The sequence below is a fragment of the Myxocyprinus asiaticus genome, chromosome 20 (genome assembly GCF_019703515.2).
Source record: "Myxocyprinus asiaticus isolate MX2 ecotype Aquarium Trade chromosome 20, UBuf_Myxa_2, whole genome shotgun sequence".
In the NCBI taxonomy this organism is placed as follows: Eukaryota; Metazoa; Chordata; class Actinopteri; order Cypriniformes; family Catostomidae; genus Myxocyprinus; species Myxocyprinus asiaticus.
Window position 1 is genome coordinate 18583379 of NC_059363.1, and position 19876 is coordinate 18603254.

The window sequence follows — 19876 nt, forward strand, 5'->3', positions numbered from 1 at the left end:
TGTATAAATATGGGAAAAAAAAAAAAAATTATTATTATTTTTCTTTTTTTTTTTTTGTCATTCTACCCCTGTGCTACATTGTCCAAGATTTTAAAGCCTTAAATCATGTATCCCTATTTTATTATATTAATCCAAGTTAAATATAAATAAATTACTTAAGGTGTATGTAGCACACATATTTGTATGACAATTAATTGTGAAAGCTCTAAAACAGACAATCATAATCTCAATTATTTCTTTGACAATTAATCGTCAGCCAAATTGTATAATCGTGACAGCCCTAGATGTTAGGCAGAATGTTACTCTCAGTCCCCATGCACTTTCGTTGTATCTTTTTTCCATACAATGAAAGTGAATTACATTTCTTTTATAGATAATTACATTTTTTTATTGGTTTATTTTATCTTTTATTTTATTTGTCATTGTGTCTTTGCTGCCTTCTTGGCCAGGCCACTGCTGTAAAAGAGATTTTATCTCATTGAGTTTTTATCCTGGTTAAATAAGGTAACTGAACTGATCATTTGGACATTCTGCTAAACATATTCTTTTGTGTTCCCCTGAAGAGACAAAGTCGTACAGGTTTTGAACAACATGGCGGTGAGAAAACGATGACTGAACTTTCATCTCTGGGTGAACTATCCCTTTAAATCTATCTGTGTTCAGACCCCCTGAGGGACTCCTGAGATGAGTCCTTTTGGAGTGTTTGCATACCTATAAGCAAAAATTTTGCGAACTGTTCTTGGACAGAAATAAACCAAGAGTGAAAATGGCCAAACACACCATGGACATTTACATACTGCAAGATTTGGAAAGAGAATTATAACGTTAATATAATAAAAGTAAAAATGTTTACTGACTAAACTGGTGCTGGGTCCAGGATTGGAGAGGGGTCTGCTGAAGACCTTGCAGAAGTTGGATGAGTACCTGTGCTCTCCTCTACCGGACGAGATTGACCACAACAGCATGGAGGAGATGAAGGCCTCCACACGCAATTTCCTAGATGGCGAGGAGATGACACTGGCTGACTGCAACCTGCTACCCAAACTCCACATCGTCAAGGTAATGAACTATGCAGTTACGCCTAAAGCCCTGTTCACACTGTCAGCTTTTTTTGTCGCTGGATGTCGCTAGTCTCTGTATTCTATGTCGCTAGTGGGCGTTCCTACTGTTTTCGCTCTAATTTTATTGGTCGGATGCACAACTGGCCATAGCTTTACAAAATCTGATCACAGATGAGATATATTGCCAGTAAAACTAAGATGTCATTCTTACTAGAATCATTTGTTTTGCCTCTAAGAATGAACAATCTGCATTGGAGAGTGTTTTAATATAAACTACAGTTGTGCTCAATGCATCATATCATGAACAAGATGAACTAATAACGTATGAATTAAACTCCCTCACAATGCCAAAAATTTCTCTGCCGAAAATCGCTGACAGTGTGAACAGGGCTTCAGTCAAATTGTGCTGGTGACAGAAGAGCATTTTAGAATGTTTTTGAATATTTTTAGTTTAAATGTTACATTTTTTTTTTTAAATCAAAGTTTGATTTTAAATATTTTATCATTGATTATTTTTTTTATTTAAATACCATTTATTACATCAAACCCTGTTATGAATGTAATTTCAACTAGGCCTACAATTGTTATATGTAACCTGTCAGAAATCATACTGATTTAAGTCGAGCCATACATAATGTGGTCCATAGAGGGTTAAGGGAAAATAACACTATAACAGTTCTTTGTTCATTTGAAAGCGGACATAAATGAAAGTTAAGATGAGTTGCGGTTCAGAGTTTTGAAAACTCATCTTTCAGTTTCTTAACATCATAATCCAAAGAATCTGGTTATTGAGAGCATTTTATAAAGTCTTCGGTGAAGGAAAACTGTTCTAGTGTGGTTGAGAGGTGTAAACGTAGCAAAACTGATGCATTTTCAAACAGAAGCATTAGCATGGCCGTGGGCTAAGTAACCAATCTGATGGATTCAGGGAATGATTTGTTTGCCTCTAGATCAATGCATTATTGAGCAGATCAGGCTTATTGAGTGGTGGTGTAGTGGACTAAAGCACTGAACTGATAAGCGGAAGGTTGTTGGTTCAATCCCCACAGCCACCACCGTTGTGTCCTTGAGCAAGGCACTTAACTCCAGGTTGCTCCAGGGCGATTGTCCCTGTAATCAGGGCACTGTAAGTCGCTTTGGATAAAAGCGTCTGCCAAATGTGTAAATGTATTGCACAAATCCAGTCTTATTTTATTTTTTATTTTTTTTGTCCCTCCTGTTTACATTCAGCCAACTGTATTTAGATGAAATACCCGCCAAGGCACACTAGGCTGTCAGGCAGCACTATTCAGAGTTGTTTTAGTAGTACTCCTAATAAATGTTTAACATGAACGGTAACAAAAATGCTATTATTGTACATTGTTTTTAGAAAAATCTATAAACATCACAAGAATTGCCTACAATGAATTCTTCAAATTCAGGACAAGATGAATCACAAAGGCAGTTTACATGTAAAAATGTACATGCAAGCATTCATTCACCAACCTGAGCTCTACCAAGTGATGATTTCACAACAGAGTGCGCTGTTTTTTTTTTTTTTGTTTTTTTTTTTTGTCACCGATAAGTTATACTAGTTAAGCCTTTATTCCAATAGATGTTTACATGCTCCATAGAGTGTACATCGTTTCAAAATATTCCTGTACATGTGGTTACGGATAAACTAAAACATGCTCGTTCTTTTACCGCTATTGTCTTCTGGAAATACATGAGACTCACTCCTACATATCATTAATTCTGTTCATGTAATTTAACTAAATTACCATGTCCTCATTAGGGTTGGGTATTGATACAGATTTCCCAATTTTGATTCCAATACAATTCACTAGCTTTCAATTCTGATTTCGATATTGATTCGAATGGGTATATTTCAGTTATAATGTCCACTTTGCTTGCATATGAAAGAAATTCTCTCCTAGATAATGCTGTTAATTATACAGTGGGGACCTTCTAACCTACATTACGAAAAAAAAAATTTTTACTAATTATTTTATTAGTTTTACATCATTTTATTCACATTTTAACTTTTTAAAATGATCAAATCCATATATTCCACCAATAAATATGAAATTATATTGCATATATTTTGTTACATGTTTATTGTTTACATGCATTATTTGAACTATTTATAAGTATTTAAATTGATTTTTGCTAAAACCGTTACTGCCTCTTGAAGTAAACAGGCTGTTCTGTAAAGAGCGTCTGTAAATGAGTGCATGTTAAGGAGAGAGGACTCAAATAGCTTTACCTCATCCGTGTTATGCATGATTAGAATTAAATGTTTATTTTGTATAGAACAGAAAGGATATTAAAAGAGTCATTCAATGACAAATGGATTGCACGGATCTCGTCTTTGGACACACACGGAACGATTCAAACCAAACTTTTACTCTCAACATGCAGTGAAAGGATGCTGAACAACTCCCCCACTATACTACACAATCACTGGTAAAATCTGAACATTTAACAGTCAGTGGCTAATCATAGACATTTTTGTCACATAGCACGAAAATTGGTTTCAAATGTGAGTGATTTCCTCTTGTTGTAGAGGATTGCGTATAGAGTAAAAGATCGATCTTGGCATTTTAAAATGTATATCAAGATTGTAGAGTAGAAGTAATTGTTGCACTCAATCCTTTTTATAATTTCGGGTGTAGAGATAAAAAATTTGTATCCTAAATCCACAAGATATGATGTCTGCACACTAAATGTCAAGCAGACTGAAAAAAAGTCTATCAAAAATATTTTATTATTTTAAGCTTTTGTAGTGGAAAAAGTGCAGTGTGTACAGTTGAAGTCAGAAGTTTACATACACCTTTGCCAAATACATTTAAACTCAGTTTTTCACAATTCCTGACATTAAATCGTAGAAACATTCCCTGTCTTAGGTCAGTTAGGATGATTTATTTCAGCTTTTATTTCTTTCATCACATTCTCTGTGGGAATAAAAAAGTTTACACACAATTTGCTAGTATTTGGTAGCATTGCCTTTAAATTGTTTAACTTGGGTCAAATGTTTTGGGTAGCCTTCCACAAGCTTCTTACAATAAGTTGCTGGAATTTTGGCCTGTTCCTCCAGACAGAACTGGTGTAACTGAGTCAGGTTTGTAGGACTCCTTGCTGGCACATGCTTTTTCAGTTCTGCCCACAGATCTTCTATCAGATTGAGATCAGGGCTTTGTGATGGCCACTCCAATACCTTTGTTGTCCTTAAGCCATTTTGCCACAACTTTGGAGGTATGCTTTGTGTCATTGTCCATTTGGAAGACCCATTTGCGACCAAGCTTTAACTCCATGGCTGATGTCTTGAGATGTTGCTTCAGTATATCCACATAATTTTCCTTCCTCATGATGCCATCTATTTTGTGAAGTACACCAGTCCCTCCTGCAGCAAAGCACCCCCACAACATGATGCTGCCACCCCCATGCTTCACGGTTGGGATGGTGTTCTTCGTCTTGCAAGCCTCACCCTTTTTCCTCCAAACATAAAGCAGCCTTTCATGTCGATATAGGACTTGTTTTACTGTGGATATAGATATTTGTCTACCTGTTTCTTCCAGCATCTTCACAAGGTCCTTTTGCTGTTGTTCTGGGATTGATTTACACTTTTCACACCAAACTACTTTCATCTCTAGGAGACAGAATGCGTCTCCTTCCTGAGCGGTATGAAGGCTGCGTGGTCCCAGGGTGTTTATACTTGTGTACTATTGTTAGTACAGATAAACATGGTACCTTCAGGCATTTGGAAATTGCTCCCAAGGATGAACCAGACTTGTGGAGGTACACAATTTTTTTTCTGAGGTTTTGGCTGATTTCTTTTGATTTTCAAGCAAAAAGGCACTGAGTTTGATGGTAGGCCTTAAAATAAGTGTGTGTAAACCTCTGACTTCAACTGTATGTTAAAAACAGACCAGCGGGGCCTGGGTAACTCAGTGAGTATTGACACTGACTACCACCCCTGGAGTCGTGAGTTCGAATCCAGGTTGTGTGAGTGACACCAGCCAGGTCTCCTAAGCAACCAAATTGGCCCGGTTGCTAGGGAGGGTAGAGTCACATGGGGTAACCTCCTCGTGGTCGAGATTAGGGGTTCTCGCTCTCAGTGGGGCACATGGTAAGTTGTGCTTGGATCGCAGAGAACAGCATGAGCTTCCCGTGCTGTGAGTCTCCGCGATGTCATGCACAGCGAGCCATGTGATAAGATGCACAGATTGACTATCTCAGAAGCGGAGGCAACTGAGACTTGTCCTCAGCCACCCAGATTGAGGTGAGTAACCGTGCCACCACGAGGACTTACTAAGCAGTGGGAATTGGGCATTACAAATTGGGAGAAAAGGGGATAAATAAACAGACCAGCAAGCAAACATTTGGGTTACTTTATTTTAATGTGTCCTTGTTACAGTGTAATTACACAAGTAATTACTGATTATTACTAATTAACAGCATGTACTTACTGTAGGTTTAGGGTTAGGGTTTAGGGTTAGTTGCTTGTAATTACGCATAACTGACTGTTATTACTACAGTAAATACATGTAATATGTGTAACAAGGACACATTAAAATAAAGTGTTACCAGTGTTTCAGCCCATAGCTTTCTTTAGTGCTCATCATACATACAACAACTCATCCCTTGTGTAGACACTTGATTAGAGATTGAGACCAGCTGAGCTTGGTCACAGAAAAAAGAAAAAAAAGAAACACTGTTAAAGTAACAACACTAAATAACAGACTTTCTCACTATGCAAGTTTAAAATAAAACATTTTATTTTATATTTAAACTTTTTTTCAGTCTGCTTGTCATTCAGTGTGCAGACAGCATCTCTTGTGGATTTTGGATCTAACAAAGAATGTCATACATAAATATTATTGAAATAAAGCACTGGAATTGAAATAACTTAGCTTAATCAATGCTTTTTATCATCTTCGATGTCAACACGCCCCTTCTGTCGCAACTTGGGTTTCCCACTGGTAAATACAACTTCACTTGGTCATTCATGTGCTCGGGACTCGTACTGATGATATTTATGACTCCACTTGAAGGGCACATTAAACCTAGATTTAAAAAAATAAATAAAAAATTTGGTTGATTGCATCCATGTAAAGATAACTTATAGCTTAGGTTATCTCTGTCAATGTTATTAATCATCAGTTATGTTAAATGTGCTAGACGTAGTCATGTGTCAAAACAAACCCCCATTAGGAGTCTGTAAATTTATTTTTCACCTCTAGAAAAAAACTGATCTGCGTACATATTTGCAGATATCCTAAAGTTCCAAAAGCTGCTAATGGCAAAATCAATAAATCGGTCAACCTCTAGTTGTCACAGCTCTGTCTTGGCAATTAATTATTTCTCTCTCGGTTTGTAGGTGGTGGCAAAGAAGTACAGAGGCTTTGAGATTCCAAATGACATGTCGGGCATCTGGAGGTACCTAAACGAGGCTTACAAGCGTGAGGAGTTCACCAACACGTGTCCCAGTGACAAGGAAATCGAGATTGCCTACGCTGATGTAGCCAAACAGCTTGTCAAATAATGGATCCTGTTGTCCTCCACTCCCCTCTTTGCGCTAGGACTGTTTGTTTTCAATCACATTAAGAGAAAAAAAAAAAACAAGCTATGGACTCCTTTTTTTTTTTTTCTTCTCTTTTTATTTAGATTAAATACCCAAACCAAGAAACCTTCCTTGTTACAGTTCTTTAGGATATTTCATTTATTCTCAGTACAGCCAGAGAGGCTGTTATCACACTTTGCTATTTCAGTCTTTTTTTTTTCTTTTTTTTTTTCAAGTGTCAAAGCAGGAAATGCCAGATACTGACGGTGTATCGATGGCTATTAGAGTGTGTGCTTGTGTGTGCTAGACACGCATACACATATCTAATCTTTTTATCCACACTATGTAGCAATAACAGTGTGGGTTCACCAGCCATTTGTTTTATGGATTTAAAATATGAAGGAAAAAAAAATGCTTTTTCTAAGCTTGCAAAGTGAATTGTTATGAATCAGTTTTTATTTGTTTCAAGCTATATGAATATGAACTGTTGAAAGCTCCAGTGTTTATTTTTAGAGAGTTTTAGAACAGTGTAGCACTCTGGACCCACATGAGTCTCAGAATGAAGTTTGAAATTAAGTACATATTGAATTAAGTTAATATCTGAAGGTAAACGCTTCCATATCATAAGTCATCATCAGTTGTTTGCAGAAATGGCAACTTACAAGCCATTTAGTACATACTGTAGTGAATTTGTAAAGTTGCAGCACCTGTGGCCTTTGGATGAAGGAAAGTCTTTAACAGAGACTATATATACATAGTATCATTTATTTAACTCTTAAGAGTGCTGTACCATCATAACTGTATCACATGGCATGACAAACATGAAGGGAAAAGTCTGTGTAGCTCTTGAGGTAGAACTACATCTCTTGCACTTCACATGAAGTGTCCTTAAAAATACTTGTGAATAGTAGAAAACATGATTTTAAGGATATAGTTAAAGTAGACCAGAGCCATCTCATTTAAAGATGGGTTGTGATTTATCATGTTTAATGGGTACGAGTTATCAAAGAAAGCCACACAACAGGTTGACTAAAGTTAAAGGCTCAGAGAGAGAGTTTTTTTTTTTTATTATTATTATTTTTTTTTTAAATACAGATCTGTTGTGAATGTAAACTTATCTGAAACTGGGTAATTTCTTATTTGGAAAAAGATCAAATGAATGGAATTGGGTGCTATATGGTTTTTTTGTGTGTGTGTGTTTTGATAAAGAATTATAAATATTATTTGGTTTTCAGAGATTAACATGTAATACATTTTATACATTCATGAACTGAATGTAGCAGAATTACTTTTATGATACATCTGACCTTATACATTTTGTCAAGGTAGCAGAACAATGTATCTTTCAGCTTTATATACAACTCCAATACAACATATTGGTGGGGGGGACAGCTCTGATATTCAAAAAGATAGAGCAAAGAGGGAAAAAAAAGGATTTGGCTGAAACTTATCTGTCATCTGTACTGCATCAATCAAGTTGCTTCACTGATAAAAAAAAAAGAAAAAAAATGGAAAAAGGATTGCCCCTTGCAAACTTTTGGCCCATGTTGTTCTCTGAGAAACTGAATGTTAATACTTTGTGGCTTTTTGTATGGACCTTTGTGTGTGAACGCAAGGAACAGGTTTGACATTAACTACAATAAACACTGCATGATTGTCATGCCATCTCACTCTCATTAAATAAACTGCTGGCAGCTATAATACATATGTAGTTTGGTTATTGTAGACTCTCATTCTCAAGAGTATTCTATTCTAATTCTTAGTTTTTGCACAAAATATCAGGTCACTTCACCCATTTTTGACATTTAGAGATTCTACGTGCAGAATTGTATGCACAATACATCCAAGGATGGATTATGGTTGTGTGAAGGCCCTAACTCACTTCACAAAGGATGGGGACAATTTCTCAAAACTGTAAAAAAGCAGTGATTTTACAGAAATATTCTTAGATATTGATGGTACTAGATATTCAGAGACCATAATAGATGAAATATAGATCTTAAAACCCCATTGTGAACCAAAGACAAAAATGTAGAAAACATCCTATATTTTTCCACATATATATATATATATATATATATATATACACACACACACACAGTTGAAGTCAGAAATTTACATACACCTTAGCCAAATACATTTAAACTTAGTTTTTCACAATTCCTGACATGTAATCGTAAAACGATTCCCTGTCTTAGGTCAGTTAGGATCACTACTATATTTTAAGAATGTGAAATATCAGAATAATAGTAAAGAGAATGATTTATTTCAGCTATTATTTCTTTCATCACATTCCCAGTGGGTCAGAGTTTACATACACTTTGTTAGTATTTGGTAGCATTGCCTTTAAATTGTTTAACTTGGGTCAAATGTTTTACGTAGCCTTCCACAAGCTTCTCACGATATGTTGCTGGAATTTTGGCCCATTCCTACAGACAGAACTGGTGTAACTGAGTCAGGTGTGTAGGCCTCCTTGGTCACACATGCTTTTTCAGTTCTGCCCACAAATTTTCTATCGGAGTGAAGTCAAGGCTTTGTGATGGCCACTCCAATACCTTGTCTTTGTTGTCCTTAAGCCATTTTGCCACAACTTTGGAGGTATGCTTTGGGTCATGGTAATTTTCTTTCCTCATGATGCCATATATTTTGTGAAGTGCACCAGTCCCTCCTGCAGCAAAGCACCCCCACAACACGATGCTGCCACCTCCATGCTTCACGGTTGGGATGGTGTTCTTCGGCTTGCAAGCCTCACCCTTTTTCCTCCAAACATAACGATGGTCGTCATGGCCAAACTGTTCAATATTTTTTTCATTAGACCAGAGGACATTTCTCCAAAAAGAAATATTGTTGTCCCCATGTGCACTTAAACAAACTGTAGTCTGGCTTTTTTATGGCAGTTTTGGAGCAGTGGCTTCTTCCTGTCGATATAGAACTCATTTTACTGTGGATATAGATACTTGTATACCTGTTTCCTCCAGCATCTTCACAAGGTCCTTCGCTGTTGAAACTACATTCATCTCTAGGAGACAAGAGTCCTCTGGACATCCTGGAATTAACCGTACGAATACTTTAGTCAGGAGCTCTTTCTGGTTGCCAACACTATCCACTGATGTCAAGAACTATGTAAGTGCCTGTCAGACCTGTGCACAATCCCGCACACCTCGTCAACTACCTGCAGGACTATTAGAACCACTACCCATTCTACAATGACCCTGGTCCCACTTGTCTATTGATTTCAATAGTCACTGATCTGCCTAACTCTCAAGGATCCACCACCATCATGGTCACCATTGATCGCTTCTCAAAATCATGCCGTCTTATACCATTGAAGGGTCTACCCACTGCCATGGAAACAACTCAAGTGCTGTTCAATCAGGTGTTTTGAATCTATGGATTACCTGATGATATAGTCACTGATCGAGGACCTCAGTTCACTTCAAGAGTATGGAGAGCCTTCTGCCAACTACGCAACATCAACGTCAGTCTCACCTCTGGATACCATCAAGCATCTCAATCAGGAGATTGGTAGATATCTAAGGTCGTACTGTAGTAATGAAAAGGAAAAGTGGAGCATCTTCCTTTCATGGGCAGAATATGCCCAAAACTCCCTCACACACTCTTCTACGGGTCTGACCCCCTTCCAGTGTGTCCTGGGGTATCAACCTCCCCTATTCCCTTAGTCTGGGGAGCCTTCTGAAGTGCCTGCCGTGGACGATTGGATTAGAAGAAGTGAGCTAGTCTGCAACAGTGCTCATGTCCGTCTTCAACGAGCCATTCGATCTCAGAAGATCCAAGCTGACCGACACCCTCATCCTGAGTATCAACCAGGTCAAATGGTGTGGCTTTCTACTCGGGACCTGCGCCTGAAACTCCCCTGCAAAAAGCTAAGTCCTAGATATGTAGGTCCCTTCAAGATTTTATGTCAAGTTAATCTTGTCACATACCATTTAGAATTGCCTGCCACTTACCGCATCTCTCCTCCTTCTCATGTGTCCCTCCTGAAACCGGTCCACAAGTCACCGAGTCCTGAGGCTACTGACGAGGGACCACCTCCGCCGCTTGAAATTAATGGAGCTCCTGCCTACCTAGTTCGGGAGATTCTCAATTCTTGCAGGAGGGGTGGTCAACTTCAATACCTCATGGACTGGGAGGGATACGGCCCAGAGGAGAGATCGTGGATACCAGCCAAAGACATCTTGGACCCATCACTCATCAGAGACTTTCATTATGCCAATCCGGATCGCCTGGCCCCCAGACCAAGAGGTCGTCCCAGGAGAGGAACGCTTAGAGGTGTTTTTAAAGGGGGGGGAATCTGTAACGTCTGAACAGGCTCTGTCCACCAGAGGGAGCCCTCACCTGAATATTGAACTTTGTCACTTCCTGTTCCTGCCACATCAGTTCCTGTTTGGTCATTCACCATGTATATAAGCCATGTTCTCACAGTATCACTTTGCAAAGTATTGCCAGTTTTCTGCCTTACTAAGCGTTTATTCTCTTCCATTGTTTTTGACTACTGTTATGACCATTGCTTACATTTGCTGGATTTACGTCTCTGGATTACTGTTTTGGATTTGTTTGCCAGTGGACCGATTTATCTGTGTTCTGACCCAAGCCTGTGACCTGAATACGTTTAAGGAATACTGTTTGAATTGTTTATTCAATCCCTCTAAAAATATATCCACAAATGGAATCCTCTCAGCCTACCTCATCCTTACAAATATATAAAACTATTGATTTTAAGTTGTTGATTATAAGTGTAGAAACCATATATTTTAAGTTTATTGCAATATATTCTGATATGTGCAAATACATAAGTAGTTTAAGGTTGAAGGGGGACCGATTAGGTTGCGTCATTTACAGTGCGTCATTGGAGTGGGCGGTCGCTCGTGGGCTAGTTTCACGGGCTATGTTGGCTCAGAGGTCAAGTTTTATACTCAAGTTGTCTTAATTAGTTTTCAACTTAATAAGCCTACTAATAGAACTAATGAGAATTATACATTAGAACTTCCAGGACATTAATTCAGGGTCGCATGGCTACAAATTTAGGGTTAACATCTTATACTGCACTTAATGGGAAGACTGTTTCTTCAGAGATAAATAATTCATTTGCCCTGCCCCCCCCCCCAATAATCAATTATATGGCCAGATTTCCAATGGTGCAAACTATTCACTTTGGCGAAATTTGCCATTTTGAATTTAAAATGTCATGTACAGTACATGATTCGTATGTCATTCATAATTTTGAATGTGAAAACATTAACGGAGCTGTTTTCAGCATATCAGGCTTAAGACAAAGAGCGAATGTGTGTATTTTGTAAAGGAATTGAATGAATGTAGTAATTTGGTAAGTTTCTGAAGTACTTTTTTAGAAAATTCACTTAATATTGTCTTAGAAAATTATCTATAATGCAAAGTGGAGCGTTATCATCCTCAGATTAGAACTGGTAAGACCTGTGACTTGTTGCTTCAATTGAGTTTTTAGGTTGTGGCAAGGACAGTGTCATATATTACTAATGCAAATATTCTTAGGTAATAATTTTAAATCAATTTAAGATTTTCTAAATAATTTCTTTGTTTTTAATTAATTCTGAATTTTGTACAGCATCTCCTAAGAGTCTTTTTTAAAAGAGACCATTTTATTTGGAGGATGAGACACCAGTTGGAGTAGTCCACCTAAAAACAGAAAATGTACTTCAACTCATTCATTTACTCACCCCTATGTTGTTCAAAACCCACATGTTGTTACTTTTTCTTGGAACATAAAAATAGATATTTTAAGCAGCTCTATTCCATAGAATAACAGTTTATAGTTAGTAGGAGCTGTCGAGCCACAAAAAGGACAAATAGGCTACTATAAACACTATTAAAAGTACAGTATAAAGACATCATAACAGTAGTCCATATGACTTGTGTATTATATTCCAAGCCTTCTGGTGCCACACAACTGCTTTGTGTTGTATGGACTACTTTTATGGTATATTAATAATGATTTTGTTTTTGTCTGTCTTTGGACCTTGACAGTTGTGCTCAATATGAACTGTTTTTGTATGGAAAAGAGCAGCGTTCAGGTTCTCGAAGAAAATATTGTGTTAAGATTCTACTGGGGGAAAAAAACACAATGAGGGACAACTTGATGGCAGTAAATCATTTTGTGTGTTTTCTTTTTGCTAGCCAGCTGACACAGTCATATCATTTTACAGATACATCAGTGATGAAAAGAAATTCGAATTATATAAATCTTTTCTTTGATGCAGCACAAAAAAGAAAGAAAAGATGACTAAAACAGGCAAATTGCTAGCAATGTAGACACAGTGGTAGTCTTGTACTGTGTGAACTTCTGTGTGAAAAAAAAAAATTATCTTTTAAAACCAAAACTTATAAAATTTTGGGCCTTTATTGCATTTAAAGCCTTTATTCAGAAAATTATTGCATTCAGAGCCTTTACTATTTTAAAGGACCAAAGAGGACAATTATATTTGTAACCTCAACACCAGTGACCCCGCACCCCCAAAATGGTTTGCCCCCCCAATGTTCAAGACATGGTTACGGCCTTGATTATAGGTCTATAAGAATGATAGCCTGCTTAATGTAGCGAAGTTTAAAGTTTTATGATTGGTCAGACTGAAATAACTAAAAAGATTTCGTAGATCAGATTAGTTTAAAATTCCGATTAAAAAGCTAACATGAGGAGAAGAGACAGTAAAGACTCTGATCAAATGCACATATTTCAGCTCTCATGAAAATGAACAGTGACCAGCATCAGAAATTCAGGGGGGCTCGGGGCAAAATGCCACCAGAAGTGTATATATATATATATATATATATATATATATATATATATATATATAAATACAAAATAAAATCCCCCATAACTCTAAGTGTGCAGGGGCAAAAATGCACTCGCAATCAATTCATCAATTCTTAATATTCTATTTTAGTACATATTATAGCATAAAATATGAGTTGATGTTCATTTAATCCTTAAAGTTAGAGGTAAAAGTTCTTATTCAATTAATAAATACAAATCGATAATAATTGCAAATTATATAATTATATTACAATTAGCCTATAATAAGAAAAATTATTCGCTACAAAAAGCAAGCAAACAAATGAACTGTTCTGAATTATTTTTGTAGCCTTTGCCTATATACAATTTCTTTGTAGAAAATGGTATAGTGAACACTGCACAGTTCTGGTATACGAGATGTTTACTGAACCTTGGAATACTGCGTTATTTTTTCCACGGGTAATGTTTTATTATTTATTATTTTTATATATTAAAAAAAAATGTAGAGTGCCTGGGTAGCTCAGCAAGTACTGATGCTGACTATCACCCCTGGAGTCGCAAGTTAGAATCCAGGGTATGCTAGAGTTACCCCAGCCAGGTCTCCTAAGCAACCAAATTGGCCTGGTTGCTAGGGAGGGTAGAGTCACATGGGGTAACCTCCTCGTGGTCACGATTAGTGTTTCTCCCTCTCAGTGGGGCGCATGATAAATTGTGCGTGGATTGCGGAGAGTAGCATGAGCCTCCAAATGTTGTGAGTCTCCGCGGTGGTGTGCGCTACGAGCCATGTGATAAAATGCGTGAATTGACTGTCTCAGAAGCGGAGGCAACCGAGACTTGTCCTCAGCCACCCAGATTGAGGTGAGTAACCACACCACCATGAGGACCTACTAAGTAGTGGGAATTGGGCATTCCAAAGTGCAAGAAAAGGGGATAAAAAACAAATAAACAAACAAAAAAACAATGTTTTAAATTTATCGCTAAATAAAATCCCTGAAATTTTCACATTTATTTTTAGACAAAATAGGCTGCTAAATTGTCATTTTCAGTTTTGTTCAAGGTGATTAAATCAAAAGTTTTTCCAATATCTACGCAATATAAAGGATAGTAATTTGGATAAAAAAAACAAAAAAAAAATATATTTTTTAACGTGGGGGAATAGATTTGTTATAAAAAAATAAATAAAAGTGGACTCACAATCACTAGTGAGATTTTATTTGTTTATAGAATACTTAAACAAAACTTCTGTTATTTCAGGTGGGTGCAGACAAATAATAATAATAATAATAAATATATATACAGGTGCTGGTCATATAATTAGAATATCATCAAAAAGTTGATTTATTTAACTAATTCCATTCAAAAAGTGAAACTTGTATATTATATTCATTCATTACACACAGACTGATATATTTCAAATGTTTATTTCTTTTAATTTTGATGATTATAACTGACAACTAAGGAAAATCCCAAATTCAGTATCTCAGAAAATTAGAATATTGTGAAAAGGTTCAATATTGAAGACACCTGGTGCCACACTCTAATCAGCTAATTAACTCAAAACACCTGCAAAGGCCTTTAAATGGTCTCTCAGTCTAGTTCTGTATGCTACACAATCATGGGGAAGACTGCTGACTTGACAGTTGTCCAAAAGACGACCGTTGACACGTTGCACAAGGAGGGCAAGACACAAAAGGTCATTGCAAAAGAGGCTGGCTGTTCACAGAGCTCTGTGTCCAAGCACATTAATAGAGAGGCGAAGGGAAGGAAAAGACGTGGTAGAAAAAGTGTACAAGCAATAGGGATAACCGCACCCTGGAGAGGATTGTGAAACAAAACCCATTCAAAAATGTGGGGGAGATTCACAAAGAGTGGACTGCAGCTGGAGTCAGTGCTTCAAGAACCACTACGCACAGACGTATGCAAGACATGGGTTTCAGCTGTCGCATTCCTTGTGTCAAGCCACTCTTGAACAACAGACAGCGTCTGAAGCGTCTCGCCTGGGCTAAAGACAAAAAGGACTGGACTGCTGCTGAGTGGTCCAAAGTTATTTTCTCTGATGAAAGTAAATTTTGCATTTCCTTTGGAAATCAGGGTCCCAGAGTCTGGAGGAAGAGAGGAGAGGCACACAATCCACGTTGCTTGAGGTCCAGTGTAAAGTTTCCATAGTCAGTGATGGTTTGGGGTGCCATGTCATCTGCTGGTGTTGGTCCACTGTGTTTTCTGAGGTCCAAGGTCAACGCAGCCGTATACCAGGAAGTTTTAGAGCACTTCATGCTTCCTGCTGCTGACCAACTTTATGGAGATGCAGATTTCATTTTCCAATAGGACTTGGCACCTGCACACAGTGCCAAAGCAACCAGTATCTGGTTTAAGGACCATGGTATCCCTGTTCTTAATTGGCCAGCAAACTCGCCTGACCTTAACCCCATAGAAAATCTATGGGGTATTGTGGAGAGGAAGATGGGATATGCCAGACCCAACAATGCAGAAGAGCTGAAGGCCACTATCAGAGCAACCTGGGCTCTCATAACACCTGAGCAGTGCCACAGACTGATCGACTCCATGCCACGCCGCATTGCTGCAGTAATTCAGGCAAAAGGAGCCCCAACTAAGTATTGAGTGCTGTACATGCTCATACTTTTCATGTTCATACTTTTCAGTTGGCCAAGATTTCTAACAATCCTTTCTTTGTATTGGTCTTAAGTAATATTCTAATTTTCTGAGATACTGAATTTGGGATTTTCCTTAGTTGTCAGTTATAATCATCAAAATTAAAAGAAATAAACATTTGAAATATATCAGTCTGTGTGTAATGAATGAATATAATATACAAGTTTCACTTTTTGAATGGAATTAGTGAAATAAATCAACTTTTTGATGATATTCTAATTATATGACCAGCACCTGTATATATATATATACACACACACACACACACACAGAAGTTGCTGTCTGCACACTGAATGATGACAGTCAAATACATTTGTGGAAAAGTGTGCAATGTGCAGTGAGTAAAAAAACACTTGCTGTCTGTTGACATATAAAGTCTGTTTTTTAATTCACTGTACATTGCAATTTTTCACTTTGCAATTTTAAAAATAAAATATCGTTGCCTTTTTTTTCTTTTTTCTTTTTTTTTTTTTTTCACTGTCATTCAGTGCAGGCAGCAACTACTGTGCTTTTTTTTTAAATATTTTTAGAATACTTGAAATGTTATGAAATGCCAGCTGTGATAAATGGGGCACCCTTTTCTAAAGTGGTTATTTGAATAAGCATTATCTAAATTTGTTACTCAAAAGTGTAAGTTGACAAATTTAGGCCCCTAGTTACACTTTAAAAACAATTAATCAAACTGACCAACCAACCGTTATTACTAATTTTCACCCAAATTATGTTGCTCCATCAATGTAAAAAAAAAAAAAATATATATATATATATATATATATATATATATATATATATTTTCTCAATCTCGATACACTGCGATCAGAAAAAAGTACATTTTTGCCCCATAGTTTCTCTGTATTAGACGGCCACCAGACAAACCACCTCAGTTTGATTTCCACCCCCCGTTTCAGATGCAGCTGTTGACATATTTTTCACTCCAGGAGGCGCTATATCCTTTTTCCATTTACAGGAGATTGCATGAAATTAGAAATGGATTGTCTATGAACGCAGAACATCAACAACAAATCATCTAGAATAGAGTAGCTATATAGGCTACATTTTCAATTTTTTATACTGTATATATATATATATATATATATATATATATATATATATATATATATATATATATATAAACTGTATTTTAAAGATCATTTTGTAAAAATCCAAATAACTTTACAGATCTTTATTGTAAAGGGTTTATACAATGTTTTCCATGATTGTTCAATGAACCATAAACAATTAATGAACACGCACCTGTGGAATGGTCATTAAGACACTAACAGCTTCCAGACAGTAGGCAATTAAGATCACAGTTATAAAAACTTAGGACACTAAAGAGACCTTTCTACTGACTCTGAAAAACACCAAAAGAAAGATGCCCAGGGTCCCTGCTCATCTGCATGAACGTGCCATATGCATGCTGCATGGAGGCATGAGGACTGCAGATGGGGCCAGGGCAATAAATTGCAATGTCCGTACTGTGAGACGCCTAAGACAGAACTACAGGGAGACAGGAAGGACAGCTGCTCGTCCTCGTAGTGGCAGACCACATGTAACAACACCTGCAGAGCATCGGTACATCCGAATATCACACCTGCAAGACAGGTACAGGATGGCAACAACAACTGTCCAAGTTACACCGGGAACGAACAATCCCTCCATCAGTGCTCAGACTGTCCGCAATAGGCTGAGAGAGGCTGGACTGAGGGCTTGTAGGTCTGTTGTAAGGCAGGTCCTTACCAGACATCAACGGCAACAACGTCGCCTATGGGCACAAATCCACCTTCGCTGGACCAGACAGGACTGGCAAAAAGTGCTCTTCATTGATGAAACGTGGTTTTGTCTCACCAGGGGTGATGGTCGGACTCGCGTTTATTATTGAAGGAATGAGTGTTACACCGAGGCCTGTCGAGTGGGATCGATTTGGAGGTGGAGGGTCCATCATGGTCTGGGGCAGTGTGACACAACATCATTGGACTGAGTTTGTTGTCATTGCAGGCAATCTCAACGCTGTGCGTTACAAGGAAGGCATCCTCCTCCCTCATGTAGTACCCTTCCTGCAATCTCATCCTGACATGACCCTCCCGCATGTCAGTGACACCAACCATACTGCTTGTTCTGTGCATGATTTCCTGCAATACAGGAATGTCAGTGTTCTGCCATGGCCAGCGAAGAGCCTGGATCTCAATCCCATTGAGCACGTCTGGGACCTGTTGGATCGGAGGGTGAGGGCTAGGGCCATTCCCCCCAGAAATGTCCAGGAACTTGCAAGTGCCTTGGTGGAAGAGTGGGGTAACATCTCACAGCAAGAACTGGCAAATCTGGTGCAGTCCATGAGGAGGAGATGCACTGCAGTACTTAATGCAGATGGTGGCCACACCAGATACTGACTGTTACTTTTGATTTTGACCTCCTCCCCCCCCCCCCCTTTGTTCAGGGACACATTATTCCATTTATGTTAGTCACATGTCCGTGAAACTTGTTCAGTTTATTGTCTAAGTTGTTGAATCTTTTTATGTTCATACAAATATTTACACATGTTAAGTTTGCTGAAAATAAAAGCAGCTACAAGTGAGAGGACGTTCCCTTTTTTGCTGAGTTTATATATATATATATATATATATATATATATATATATATATATATATATATATATATATATATATATATAAGCTGAATAATAAATGCTGTGAGATTTTCCTTCTCAGACCGGATTCTGTTTTTACAGAGGAGCCTTCAAAGATAAACTCTGCGCTCCGCCTTAACACGCCTCTATGTGCTTCAGGAGCGCGTGAAGAATCCAGAGTCCACAGCGCACGCCAAACAAAGCGTGCACACTTCAAACTTTCAGAGTTTGGACATTTTTGTAAGACTTAATTTTATATTTAGTGAAATAACTCAGTCATGAGTATTTCAAAGTCGTCTAAAATCAAAAAGCTATTTGTGAAGTCAAAGACTTTGGATAAGGATAACAGGGATGCTGAGAGGAGGGAGAGCCTGTGGGCGACTTCACACACTGACGGGCGCGCGAGTTTCACAGGTTTCTCCGTGATTTTACCGTCGAACCACGAGCTCCGCAGCCCTAGAGATGCTCCCTTATCCCCGGACTCGCTGCCCACCAGCCCCAGCGAAAAGAAGAAGAGGCGTTTCCCGTCCTGGCGGTCCAAAAAGAAGTCTAAGGATAAAGATCTGCAATTTCTCAGCAGCACCGGAAATCTGGATTCTGGATTCAACCACACGTGAGTGATCTGTTCTCATGTCTTCTGTTCTTTCCCCCTATATTCTGGCATGGGAAATTATTGAATATTATGAATCACAACATATAGGCCTATCTATGGGCCACATGTTGGCATCACTCCTTATATCTATTCATTAATCATTAATATGCCTATTATTTAATTAAAGTTTTTTTTTTTTAATTATTATTATTTTTTTTTTACCAATGATTTTGTAACACTACCTTTAATAACTTTCATTAATAAGTCAAACATTGTTACAATATTTAATGTTTCACAGATCGTTAGTATACTGTAAGTAGGCCTGTACAAGTCGAAAAGTTATGTATCCCCTTAATCATATATATATATATATATATATATATATATATATATATATATATATATATATATATATATATATATATATATATATATAGGCCATGGAATGAATGAGTAGATCTAATCCAGTCATAATATACCCAAAAATCAAAAGAAGAAATAATATAAGATTTTTTTTTTCATTGCAAAAAATTATTTTCATAAGGATTCCCCTCATGACTGTGATGAGAAAAAAAAAAAAAAAATCTAATTCTCATTC

At 37.5% G+C, this 19876-nt stretch overlaps 3 protein-coding genes across 3 annotated transcripts in view; 2 read left to right on the plus strand and 1 right to left on the minus strand.

The window, feature by feature from the left end:
- The window catches only part of LOC127411586 (chloride intracellular channel protein 4-like), a 67587-nt gene extending 59279 nt beyond the window's left edge, over nt 1-8308 (plus strand). Inside the window, exons 5-6 of the mRNA XM_051647283.1 lie at nt 878-1059; nt 6421-8308. Of these exons, the coding sequence (XP_051503243.1) occupies nt 878-1059; nt 6421-6585 (347 nt within the window). The 3' untranslated portion in view covers nt 6586-8308. The remainder of the gene's footprint in view (nt 1-877; nt 1060-6420) is intronic.
- Nucleotides 1-19876, minus strand: part of LOC127411583 (reticulon-4-interacting protein 1 homolog, mitochondrial-like) — a 180361-nt gene that overhangs the window by 89546 nt on the left and 70939 nt on the right. The gene's annotated exons all lie outside the window — the stretch shown is intronic.
- LOC127410818 (uncharacterized) overlaps nt 18965-19876 on the plus strand; it is a 61705-nt gene continuing 60793 nt past the window's right edge. The window contains exon 1 of the mRNA XM_051646017.1: nt 18965-19299. Coding sequence (XP_051501977.1) covers nt 18965-19299 — 335 coding nt within the window. The remainder of the gene's footprint in view (nt 19300-19876) is intronic.